Raw genomic sequence first — 13,540 nt, 5'->3', positions numbered from 1 at the left:
GGGGAAAAAAGGGCTCAGGCTGTTATCTAACACTATGCACAAAAGTCAGATCAAAGTGGATTAAAGACCTCAACATCAGACCATAATCCATAAAGTACTTAGAAGAAAAAGGTCAGCAAAACCCTCCACAAAGCTGAAGCTAGAGGTATCTTCAAAAATTTAATGCCATTGACCAAGCAAGTGGAAGCAAAGATAAACAAATGGGACTAAAAAGATTCTGACCTCAAAAGAAACAGTGACCAGGATACAAAGACAGCCTATGGAGTGAGAAAGGATATTCACCAATACCCTTCTGAAAAGGGATTAATATCAAAGATATACAAGGCACTAGTTGAATTCTACAAGAAAAAAACATCCAACCCCATCAGAAAATGGAAAAAAAATTCTCAAAAAAGAAATTCAAATGGCCAAAAGGCACATGAAAAAATGCTCTGCATCACTAATCACCAGGGAGATGCAGATTAAAACAACCATGAGATACCATCTCACACCACAGGCTGGCACACATCCAAAAGAACAAAAACAAATGGTGTTGGCACGAATGTGGGGAGAAAGGGACTTTTCTTCAATGCTGGCGGGAATGCTGAACTGGTTCATCCCTTTTGGAAAACAGTATGGACATTTCTCAAAAAATCAGAAATTGAGCTCCCATTTGACCCAGCAATACCACTTCTGGGAATATTTCCCAGAGAGTCAAAAAAAAAGCATAGTGTAAGTGACATCTGCACTTGTTTGTTCATTGCAGCACTCTTTACAATAGCCAGAATCTGGAAAAAACCTGAGTGCCCTAGAACAGATGACTGGTTACAGAAACTTTGGTACATTTACACAATGGAGTACTATGTAGCTGTTAGAAAGGATGAAGTCATGAAATTTACATACAAGTGGTACTACATGGAAACTATCATGTTAAGTGAAATAAGTCAGAAAGAGCAGGATAGACACAGAAAGATTTCATTTATCTGAGGAACATAAAGTAACAAAATAGGAGACTAACACCCAATAGTGGCCAAGATTAGTACCAGGAATTTTGCTCCATGGCTTGGAGGCCAGCCACCCATGCTAGGGGAAAAGGGAGCTCAGATAGAGAAGGGAGCACCAAAAATTGGTAAGTCTGTAACTGTACCTCATGGTGTTTCACTGATAATAAATAAATAAATAAATGTAGGTAAAGGGATATTTCTGATAACCTTTCAGTATTTGTAATGCAAACCACAATGCCTAAAAGGGAAAGAGAGAGAGAGAGAGAGAGAGAGAGAGAGAGAGAGAGAGAGAGAGAGAGAGAGAGGAAAAGCACTTGTCATAGATGTAGGCTGAGGGGTGAGGAGTGGAGGGGCTGGTGATGGGAGGGAACTGAGGACACTGGTGCTGGGAAATATATACTGATGGAGGGGTGGGCTTTGGAACACTGTATGACTGAAACCTAGTCATGAACAGCTTTGTAAAAGTCTATCTCGCAGTGATTCAATAAAATATATATACATATACATTTTAAAAATTAGAGAAGAATCAATAATATATAAATAAAGAAAGCAATACAACTGAGGCACACCACGCGGAAACAAAGCTGTACTGTTCTGAGCATCCTCTCCTCATTCAAACAGGTACTGCCTGGCGCCCGGCGCCAGGGACCCTTTCTGGACAGGCACAGCTAACTTGGTCCCCTAGTACAGCCGGTTTTCACCCTTGATCTGTGCGGGACGGGAACTGAGGCCCACCACGCAGAAACAAAGCTGAACCGCTCCAGGCATTCTCTCCTCATTCAAACAGGTACTGCCCGTCGCCCAGCGCCCAGGGTCAGGGACCCTTTCCGGAGCGGCCACCAATTATTCTCTCACTACATATCCCATAGGAACCATAAGTTACCTACCCTCTTAGATGGAAACTTCTCTAGGTTAGTTCAACCACTAGAAACACATTAGCCAATAATTCATTAAGCCCATCTCAATTCATTCTGCATCTCAAGCAGAATAGTAACAGTGAACGTGAAGGTCTAAACCACACTGGTCACAATGGTAAATCAACGCAAAAGCCCACCAAACTTTCTTATTGAAGAGGCTATCCCAGAAGACAACAACAGTACTGTAGTGTTAGACAACCTCTCTGACAAGGAATTTAGAAGGGAGCTACTGAGGATGCTTAGGGAGCTGAAAGAAACAGTGAAAAGCAATGCCAATAAAAGACAAGAGATTTGAAGGCAGAAATGAGGAAAATGCAAACGGAAATGTCAGACCTGAAAAACCTGGTAGGCGAATTGAAAAACTCAGTGGAAAGCCTCTGCAGCAGGGTAACAGCTGCTGAGAACAGAATCAGTGAGCTCGAAAATGAATTTCAGAGACTCTCCAGCGATAGCACAGCGGGTAGGGCATTTGCCTTACACGCGGCCAACATGGCCGACCCGAGTTCGATTCCTCCGCCCCTCTCGGAGAGCCCGGCAAGCTACCGAGAGTATTCGATATGCCAGACACAGTAACAACAAAGTCTCCAATGGAGACGTTACTGGGCCCGCTCGAGCAAATCGACGATCAACGGGAGGGCCTTTACCTTTACCTTACCTCCAGAAAAGAGCAGAAAATGGAAAAGAGACTCACAATTCAGGAACAGATGGCAAGAAGAGAAGATCGTGATGAAGCCAAGAGGGGTAACATAAGAATTATTGGAGTCCCAGAAGGACAGGAAGAAAACCCTGATAAAGAAGAAACTGTCAAAAACATCATTGCTACAACGTTTCCAGAGCTGAAGAAAACTTGTGACCACATTCAGAAGGCCCAAAGGGTACCACCTAGAAGAAATCCGAATAAAAATACCCCAAGACACATCCTGATCAAAATGACCAAAACCTTATATAGAGACAAAATTCTGAAAGCAGCAAGATCAAAGAAAAAAATTTCCTACAAAGGAGCATCCTTAAAATTCACAGCTGATTTGTCTGATGAAACCCTCATGCCCCGAAAACAGTGGAGGGATATAGTGAAAAAACTCAATGAAATAAATTCCTCACCAAAAATACTTTACCCAGCGAGACTCTCATTCATAATAGAAGGAACAACACACAGTTTCACAGAAACACAACAGCTCAGGAACTTTATAGACTCAAAATCATGTTACAAGAACAACTAACTGGGTTACTTTAAGGTAAGACAAGCCCCTCAAATACACCAAATTTCAACAGAAAAATGGGACAAAACCCCATAACAATAATCTCTCTCAATGTCAATGGGCTAAACGCACCAATTAAAAGACACAGAGTGGTAGGATGTATTAGAAAATTGGACCCAACATTCTGCTGCCTGCAAGAAAACATCTCAATAGTCGAAGCAAACACAGGCTCAGAGTCAAAGGCTGGAAAACAATCCTCCAGGCAAACAGCTCCCATAAAAAGGCTGGGGTAGCCATCCTAATATCAGACCACATCAATTTCAGAGTAAAGGTCATAAGAGACAGTGAAGGCCATTTCTTATTGATCAAAGGATCTGTACAACAGGAAGAATTTACAATACTAAATGTATATGTACCTAATAAGGGACCAGCAAAGTTCTTAAAACAACTACTCATAGACTTGGAGAAAGACATCAATAGCAACACAATACTAGTGGGAGACTTCAACACCGCTTTATCACCTCTTGATAGATCAACCAAACTCAAGCTTAGCAAGGACATACTTCATCTGAGGGAAACAATGGAAGAAAGGGACTTAGTAGATATATACAGGACACTTCATCCTCAAAAAGCTGAATACACATTCTTCTCAAGCGTGCATGGAACATTCTCCAAGATAGACCACATGCTGAGCCACAAAACATACCTCCACAAAACTAAGAAGATAGAGATTGTATCAACAATCTTCTCAGACCATAATGCACTGAAATTAGAAGTAAATCACACACAAAAATAGAAAACTAAATCAAACACCTGGAAATTAAACAGTGTTGGAGCGATAGCACAGTGGGAGCTTATTATTCCATATTCAAATTAAACAGTGTGCTATTGAACAACGAGTGGCTTAGAAAGGAAATCAAAGAGGAAATCAAAAGATTCCTAGAAACAAATGAAAGTGAGGACACGAGTTACCAAAACTTATGGGACACAGCTAAAGCTGTGTTAAGAGGAAAGTTTAAAGCTCTACAAGCATTCCTCAGGAAGGAGGAGTGAGCACACATATATAACCTAACCTCACAGCTTAAGAGCTTGGAGAAGGACCAGCAAAAGAAGCACAACCCGAACAGGATGAAGAAAATAATAAATAGGCTGTTGGAACGATAGCACAGTGGTAGGGCATTTGCTTTGCATGCAGCCAACATGGCCGACCCGAGTTTGATTCCTCCACCCCTCTCGGAGAGCCTGGCAAGCTACCGAGAGTATCTCACCCGTGGGGCAGAGCCTGGCAAGCTCCCCGTGATGTATTCGATATGTCAAACACAGTAACAACAAAGTCTCCAATAGAGACGTTACTGGGCCCACTTGAGCAAATCAAAGATCAACGGGAGGGCTTTTACTTACTTTTACTTTAATAAGCCCCCACGAATAGCTAAAGCAATTCTTGGGAAAAAGAAAATGGGAGGAATCAACTTCCCTAACTTCAAACTCTACAACAAAGCAGTAATAATTAAAACAGCATGGTACTGGGACAACGGCAGACCTGCAGACCAATGGAACAGGGTTGAATATACTGACATCTCCCCTCAATCATATGATCATCTAATCTTTGATAAAGGAGCAAGAAAGTGAAGTGGAGTAAGGAAAGCCTCTTTAACAAATTGTGCTGGCAAAACTAGAGGGCTGCATGCAAAAAAATGGGCTCAGATCTCTGCCTAATACCATGTACAAAAGTAAGATCAAAATGGATCAAAGACCTCAACATCAGACCGGAATCCATATGGTACATTGAAGACAAAGTTGGCAAAACCCTCCATCACATTGAAGCTAATGGTATCTTCAAGATGTCACGCCACTGGCTGAGTAAGTGAAAACAGAGATAGATAAATGGAACTATCTTAAACTAAGAAGTTTCTGCACCTCAAAAGAAACAGTGACCAAAATACAAAGACAGTCTACAGAATGGGAAAGGATATTCGCCGAATACACATCTGACAAGGGGTTCATATCAAGGATATATAAAGTACTGGTTGAACTCCACAAGAAGAAAACACCCAACCCCATAAAAAATGGGGCAACTAAATGAACAGAAACTTTCTCAAAGAAGAAATCCGAATGGTAAAAAGGCACATGAGAAAATGCTCTACATCATTAATCATCAGGGAGATGCAGATCAAAACCACAATGAGATACCATCTCACACCTCAGAGACTGGCCCACATCCAAAAGAACAAAAGCAACCAGTGCTGGTGCGGATGTGGCGAGAAAGAGACCCTCCTTCACTGCTGGTGGGAATGCTGACTGGTTCAGCCCTTTTGGAAAACAGTATGGACGATTCTCAAAAAATTAGAAATTGAGCTCCCATTTGACCCAGCAATACCACTCCTGGGAATATATCCCAGAGAGTCAAAAAAAGTATAGTCAAAGTGACATCTGCACTTGTTTGTTCATTGCAGCACTTTTTACAATAGCCAGAATCTGGAAAAAAACCTGAGTGCCCAAGAACAGAAGACTGGTTAAAGAAACTTTGGTACATCTGCACAATGGTGTACTGTGTAGCTGTTAGAAAAGATGAAGTTATGAAATTTACATACAAGTGGTACTACATGGAAACTATCATGCTAAGTGAATGAGTCAGAAAGAGAAAGACATAAAAATATTGCATTCATCTGGGGTACATAAAGTAACAAAATAGGAGATTAATACCCAAGAATAGCTGAGATAAGTATACCAGGAGGATTACTCCATGCCTTAGAGGCCATCCGGGCATGCTAGGGCAAAAGGGAGCTCAGATAGAGAAGGGAGCACCAAATAAAGAGTGTTTGGAGGATCCTCCCAGGATGGGAGATGCATGTTGAAAGTAGACTATAGACCGAACATGATTGCCACTCAATGCCTCTTTTGCAGATCACAACACCCAAAAGGAGAGAGAGAACAAAGGGGAATGCCCTGTCACAGAGGCAGGGTGGGATGGGGGGGATGTGGGTGAGAGGGATACTGGAATTCATGGTGATGGAAAATGGGCACTGGTGGAGGGATGCGTATTTGATCATTGTATAATCTAAACGCAAGCACAAAAATGTGTAAGTCTACAACTGTACCTCTTTGTGTTTCACCAATAAAAATTTTTAAAAAAGAAAGTAATACAGAGTGTTAATGAAACCAGGAACTGCTTCTTAGAACTGCAGAATGTGCACGGAGTGTCCTCGAAATCATGCTCACCCTGCATTGCAGGTAACATGCTCAGGAATTCTGTTTTTGTACTCTCCCTCATGATGCCTGCAAATGTCCCATGTCCTGACAGGTAGTCTATAAAACTGATCTCTTACTGTTGTTCTGGGCCCAGTCTCTAAAGCAATAAGTCAATTTGATCTGCAGTGTGAATACATTCTGTTTCTAAGGCTTGGTGAGTGAGCTTTTGGTTCTTCCCAGTCAGATCCAGCTGCTTCCCACAACAAGTCATTGCTTCCACTAGGATTCCTGGGAACTTTAGTTGGGTTGGACATACACAACATTAGCAGAAGCCCAGTTGTGCTCAAGAAATTTACCTTTGTGAGCAGCCACGAAGAAGTTTGCTCAGGACCAGCGGCTAACACTGGTTGGACTGAGGTCCTTTCTTTGACTCAACTTAACTGAGGAGAGCAGTGAAACAAGGTTCACAGCACAGCTCCCAGGATCTGATAGTTCCCACTCTCCTGATTGGGCTTTCTATAAGTCTGGGATTTTCAGTGAATGTTTTTGATTTTGTCTGAAAGGGTAAATTAATTTCAGATGCTGATTTTGAATATTGTACGAATGCCCAGAGAACATGGGGTCTGAGGTCTGCTTTAAATAAACCTACTGCCCAGCTGTTGATGGCATCAGCTATTTTTACTTTGATTCCTTTTCCCTTCTGACCATATCTGTCTTCTCTTGAGGCAGAGAAGAGAAGGGAAACCATTTTTTAGTCATGAATATCTTTTTCTCTGGTAAGGAGTTTAGACTTCATTCTGGAGAGATGGGCAGTTATTACAGGGCTTTCAGCTATCTGTGTTACCTGATGGTAAATGCATTGTAGTATATTATTATGTCCATTATGTTGAGGGTGGATGATAAGGGTAAAGACTTGAAACAAAGAAACCATTGAGACATTGTGACAATAATACAAGCCAGAGATGTTGAGTGCCTGAACTCACCAGGAGTGATCCCTGAGTGAATTCCTACATGAAAGCTCTATTACTAAAGCACATCCTGGAGTTCAATCTAAGTTGTTTTAATTCACTACCTTTATGGTGATTTGTTAACAACAATAGCACTGTAACACTGTCCTCCCATTGTTCATCGATTTGCTCAAGCGGGCACCAGTAATGTCTCCGTTGTGAGACTTGTGACTGTTTTTAGCACATCAAATACACCACGGGGAGCTTGCCAGGCTCTGCCATGCGAGCGGGATACTCTCGGTAGCTTGCTGGGCTCTCCGAGAGGGAAGGAGGAATCGAACCTGGGTTGGCCGCGTGCACGGCAAACATCCTACCTACTGTATTATCGCTGGCTGGAGCAATAGCACAGCGGGTTAACAACAATAGGAGACAAAACTTCTACAAGTAACTGAGTAACTGAGGCCCTGTGTTTCAAGCAAACTCCTCAGACTAAGACATGCAAACTGGGTGTGGAGGGTGGGGGACAAAGATGATATATGAGGCCTGAATCTTTGTCAGATTTTACTATAGGGGACTCCTACAGTGGCCTGTGGTTCTGCTGTTTATTGGATTCTGTGTCACTGCTGAGGTGCTGGCCCAGGTGAGAGAGGGTAATGGGTGTAGACTACTGGGCTAGGAAGAGCAAGGCAGCTTCCAGAAAAACCATGTGCTTCACACATGGGGATGAATAGCCACCTTGTTCCAAGATCTTGCACCTCCTACCATCTCAGAAATGTACATGGTTTCTGCCCAGACAGTAGCCATATTGATTCCCTCCTGCACTTCTTAATTCAACTAAATCCTGAGAAGTTCACCCAAGTAGTGACTATTTCTCATCCTTCAAACATGTCTGTCGATACATTGAAGGTGCTTCGGTTGGGTGGTTATGGAAGGAGAGTAATGGAAGATTGAAGACTTGTTTGGGAAAGCCCCTGGGGGTGGGGTGTTTCAGAATGCAGAGCTGATCTTCTTTCCATTGAGCTAAAACTTTAAAATGGTCTCCTTGTTTGACTATTCATTGTACAATATCATGTAACAAACCCTGTTCTTCTAGGGTAATAGACCTACATATTAATGTGCTCTCCCAAATGTAAGCCAATGACTGAATGAATGATCCTGCCCAGACCCAAGTCAGTTGCCACTAATGTGATACATGAAGCATTGGGAACAGATCTCAGGATATGGTAGGAGGTGTTTCAGAAAACCATTGCTTATGTATACCCTTTCCCTACTCTTTCCAAACAGGGAAAGAGGCACCCAACAAACTCAGGATTTAAAACTTATGCAGCTCTGGCGATGGTCAGATATTCATCTAATGACTTTACATTAAAGTTGTTTCATATATGAATAAAATTCACATCTATGTGATGGAAAGAAATGAGGAATTTGTGGCATCAGTGAAATATTCAGCCTGGGTCATGTAGGAATGGGTGATAATTGGGTCATAATAGAAATTTTGGGTCATATTAAGAATGCTGGTTCATACATATTGGGAATGCTGGGATCTGAATTTACTTTGCCTCAATGTCCATAATCTTAAGAACTATGCTGAAGCTTTTCTCCAAAACTGCACTGATATATATCCTCTATCAACATTGACAATTTTTAAATAAAATTAAAATTTTGGTTCCTCAAGAATCCTTGTCACCTCTAAGTGCTTTATAGTCACTTGACACTAGTGGTTGCTACTCTGAACAGTGCATATGTATTTCCATCATCTCATAAATTCTGCTAGACAATGCACTTCTAAAAAAGATTATCAGCAAGAATGAGATTGCACACATATTCTTGAAACCACAGAGGATTTAATGGCCTTTGTTAACTTCAGTAACAGAAAAACAAGTACACCATTTCGTGTTATTTCTACTCTGAGATAAACAACTTTATCCTCTTATTCATTTATTCCACACCCACAACTGAGCACCTACAATGTTCCAGGGCCTATCTTAGATTTTGAGCATACAAATATAAATAAGGGAACAGGGATCCTTAGCACCCCCTCTACCTCCCCGGAGCTCACAATCCAATGGAGGAGAAAAATTCAATTATAACTCCATGAAGGGAGGGTTATGATAAGTGTCCTTAGAAATAATATGAGTTTGATGGGCCAAAGAAATAGTACAGTGGATAGGGGTTTGCCTTACCTGCGGCTGACTCAGGTTCTATCCCCAGCATCCCTATCATCTCCTGAGTCCTGACAGGAGTGATTTCTGAGTGTAGAGTCAGGAGTAACTCCTGAACAACACTGAGTATGATCCAAAAATAAAAAAAAAAAAGAGTGAGTTTGACAAAACACTACTGAATCTTGGGCATTAGGGAAGGCTTCTGGGGTGGAAGGTGATTCAAACTTAGTGTAAAAAGATGAACAGGAATTGGACAACTTTCAAAACTGAAAGGCAGCATGGAAAAATAAGTTTCCCAGGGACCTTTAGTGAGTGGGTCTGAGTGAATAATAGGGTGTAGCAGAGAGTAGGGATGTGATTGTAACAGAATTCAGGTGTTCTGGGGTGCTATGCTGAGGAGTAGTCAATACAGAGGAGGGGAGAAAGTAAAGAGAACATGTCATTTGGGACTGGTGTGGTGTTGTGTAGAGTGACCAAGTGGGAGCTCAAAGTAGATAAGAAATAGAAGAGTCATCACTTGAACATGCCAACTGGTTCCCTGAAAGAATGCTGGTGATATTTCTAAGCCTGTGGTGTGGGGACATGGAAGAATCATCAGACTTTCTGTAAAACTTCTAGGGAAAGTAATTTTCTCAAAGAAAACCCTGTGTACATGGCATATTTGCAGAATTTTGAGCCATTTGATGGGATTTAGAAGTAGATAATGAGGGCAACCAGAGTGATAGTAACAGTGAGTAGAGTGTTTGCCTTGCACATACGCGATTTCGATCCTCAGCATCCCATATGGTCCCCTGAGCACTGCTAGGAGTAATTCCTAAATGCAGAGCCAGGAGTAACCACTGAACATCACTGGGTAAAATCCAAAAAGAAAAAAATGTAGACAATGAGTTACTCTGAAGACGAAAGGGTGGGGATGAATGAAATAACATTTGGGAGGAGAGAAATAATATGATGGGACCACTTGACTTCCAAATATTAGCTAGGACTTTGGGGTGAAGCACTGAACTAGGAGATAAGGATTTGTGACACCCCAAAATGAAAATCTCTTCTCCAGGATCTGCTGGAATATTGGTGAGGAGTTTGGCATTCTAGAAGACAGGGAGGCAACAAGATAACTAGCCTAATTGATCACCAAGGCCCTTGCTCTTGGCTGGGAACCTCAGTAGTGTACTATTACATGGGGGTAAAATGGCCATATCACCATAGCAAGTCCCAACCTAGGGGTGCAGAGCTCATATTAGAAGTTCTATTATTAAGTTATTTTTGAGAGGAAGAGCAGAGGCCCAAGAGAATGGACAGGGTAAGAAATTAAGCAAGGGAAGTAATTATCTATTACTAAGGATATAGATTCACTAATGAAATCCAACTCAGAAAGATAACCAGGCATATGTAATAATTTTTTAAACCCCAGGTCAATCCAGTTGTACTGTGGCTATCAGATATATGTGTACTAAGTTTCCCTCTCAGCCACACCCCAATAAGACTTCTTCAATCCTACAGAACCAAAAGAATCTCAGATATTGCATCACAAGGTTTATGAGATCAGAATGTGAGAGATTCTCTCTGTGTTCTAGAAGTACTTTCAGAATTTTATTTGAAAGACCAAGCTGGTCTGGAGGACTTGGAACTTAGACTTAAAACTGAGGCCTCAACTACTCAACTATTTGGGTAAAGCCCGGCTTTTTTTTTTTCTTTTTGGGTCACACCCGGCAATGCACAGGGGTTTACTCCTGGCTCTGCACTCAGGAATTACTCCTGGTGGTGCTCAGGGAACCATATGGAATGCTGGGAATTGAACCCGGGTCAGTCGCATGCAAGGCAAACACCCTACCCGCTGTGCTATCGCTCTAGCCCAAAGCCTGACATTTTGGCAAATTAAACTTTGGAAGGATTTCATTCTGTGAGTAGAATCTCCACAACCCGAACTGTAGCTAACCTAGGAGACTGGATAGCCTATTCTAACCAGTCACCCCCCTGAGTATTTCAGATCATTGGTGAGACCAAAGCTCCAGCGACATCTGCATCTCATATAAGGTGAGTGACCACCTAAGCCTCCAAGCACCTTCGCCTAACACAGCTGTCCTCTCCTCCATGACACCCCATCCCTGAACACATACACACACACATCACACACCAGACATATGCTCGTCTCTGTATCTGGTTCTGCTTAGAGTTTAGCAGCACATTAATTATTCCACTGGGCTTTATTTCTTCAGTTTGCCATCCCACTTATGTAATGAGCGTCTTTATCCCTGGAGCTTGTCATCCAATAAACAATTAGAGATCATCTGAGCTGGACTGGTATGGAGTTCAGTTAAACAAAACTGAGTTGAAATGAAATAAAATGACACAGAGCTGTAGACTCTCAATGCAACATGACTGAGGGTTCCCTTGAAGTCCTCATCAAGAAACCTGCTACCTTCGCTATCTCTCCCCAGCTTCCCAGCGATGCTGCCTCTCCCCCCATCATGCAGGTCCTTATTGCTTCTTATGGAACAGAGCTGGAGCTGGTTCATTGTTGGGCTCAGCCAAAACCTGCATAGGCTGGTTATTCAGGGCAGCCTCACGCATCTTGTGGTACATGAACTCATTCTGGCGAAACATGCGCAGCTCCATTTCTGTCTGCACCCGCATGGCCTGTGGGATACAAAGGAAAGGTCATGAATGCCAAGCCTCCATGACATGTTGGTGATATTCTGTCATCCTTTACAATAGGATGTATTGTAAAGGGGACTAGAGTGATAGTGCAGTGGATAGGGCGCTTGTCTTGTACATAGCCAACCCAGGTTTGATCTTTGGCACCCCATATGGTCCCCTGAACCCTTCCAAGAGTGATACCTGAGTGCAGAGCCAGAAGTAAGCCCTGAACACAATGGGGTGTATCCCTCTCTCCAAAATAAAATAGGCCTAAAAGATGAAAGTGTGGCAAATATGGGGTAGGGGGAAGTGGGAAGGGAAATCCTCTTCTTCCACCAGAAATATTTATCAAGGACAGGCACATTGAGGGCCTAAGGATACAGCAAACATTCTGCTTTTGATTCTAGCTTAGTCACTAGGTGTAAATCAAGTTCAGTTCTCATTCTCAGAGAGCTCAGATCAAGCAGGGCAGCCCAGTCCCAAGACGTTACTTGCCTCTAAGTCCTTGGTGATTGGGTGTGAAGGTCCATGTGTAACCAGGAGAATAGCATAGGCTTTGCAGATCATCCCATGCCCTGCCTCAATATTCCCAGCATGCCAGTTGGTCAGTCCTGCCCGCATCACTGCCATGCCTAACTGGGCATTATTAGGGTGGTAGAGTTTCCTGTGGAGCAGAGTAAATAATCTCATTATAATTCTAACTTTCTTTTAGCTGTGTAGCACTTGACAACATATAATGTGCCCTCAGTGATAAAATTTACCTCTTCCTCCCTTAACCACAGTGACATAGGCAGTTGCATTGGAGGACTAAAGTGCGGGAAGAGGGGTGAGTGTGACTGTGAGTCCTGTTCAGTTCTCATTCTCTGAGAGCTTTGGCCTGTTCTTGAAGTATTTTCAGAATTGTATTTGAAAGATCAAGCTATACTGGTGGACTCGGAACCTAGACTTCAAACTGAGGCCTCAACTATTGAATGAATCCTGTCCTCAAAGGAAAAGAATTAGGACAGTTTTCTGAATTTGAAGACAGGAAACTAGGAGCATCCCCCTCCTTTGCCTGGAAAGGAACAGGATGTTCATGGAATAAAAATAACATGAATGTCCCAACTGGAATAGAACTATATTTTCACCAGCTTTTCATGTCCGAACAAGACTTCCTTCTTGCACTTTATACAGTTTTCCTCCATTTAGTTTGCAAGTAACATCCTCTCCAAAAACTTAACCTTCTTAAGCCAACTTGTTCCTTTGGTCAGAAGTACAAATTCACATCCATTGTGGACAAACAAGGCAAGAAAGAATATAGGCAGGAGGAAGACAAGGGAACTTCATTTTACAACTTTTAAGCAAGAATGGCCAATACCGGGCCTGGAGAGATAGGACAGTGGGTAAAGAGCTTGCATTGCATCCAGCCAACCTGGATTCAATCTCCAGCACCCCATATGGTCCCCCAGGCACTACCAGGAGCAATATCTGAGTGCAGAGCCAGGAGTACCGCTGAGCATAGCTGGG

At 42.4% G+C, this 13,540-nt stretch overlaps 1 protein-coding gene across 1 annotated transcript in view; it reads right to left on the bottom strand.

The window, feature by feature from the left end:
* Positions 1-9,065: 9,065 nt before the first annotated feature.
* SMYD1 (SET and MYND domain containing 1) overlaps positions 9,066-13,540 on the bottom strand; it is a 41,585-nt gene continuing 37,110 nt past the window's right edge. The window contains exons 9-10 of the mRNA XM_056117383.1: positions 12,530-12,698; positions 9,066-12,034 (exon numbers count right to left, since the gene is read on the bottom strand). Coding sequence (XP_055973358.1) covers positions 11,876-12,034; positions 12,530-12,698 — 328 coding nt within the window. The 3' untranslated portion in view covers positions 9,066-11,875. The remainder of the gene's footprint in view (positions 12,035-12,529; positions 12,699-13,540) is intronic.

This window comes from Sorex fumeus, unplaced genomic scaffold (assembly GCF_029834395.1).
Source record: "Sorex fumeus unplaced genomic scaffold, SorFum_2.1 ptg000003l, whole genome shotgun sequence".
In the NCBI taxonomy this organism is placed as follows: domain Eukaryota; kingdom Metazoa; phylum Chordata; class Mammalia; order Eulipotyphla; family Soricidae; genus Sorex; species Sorex fumeus.
Note: the sequence above shows the minus strand (reverse complement) of the source record. Positions and strands in the feature narration are given on the sequence as shown.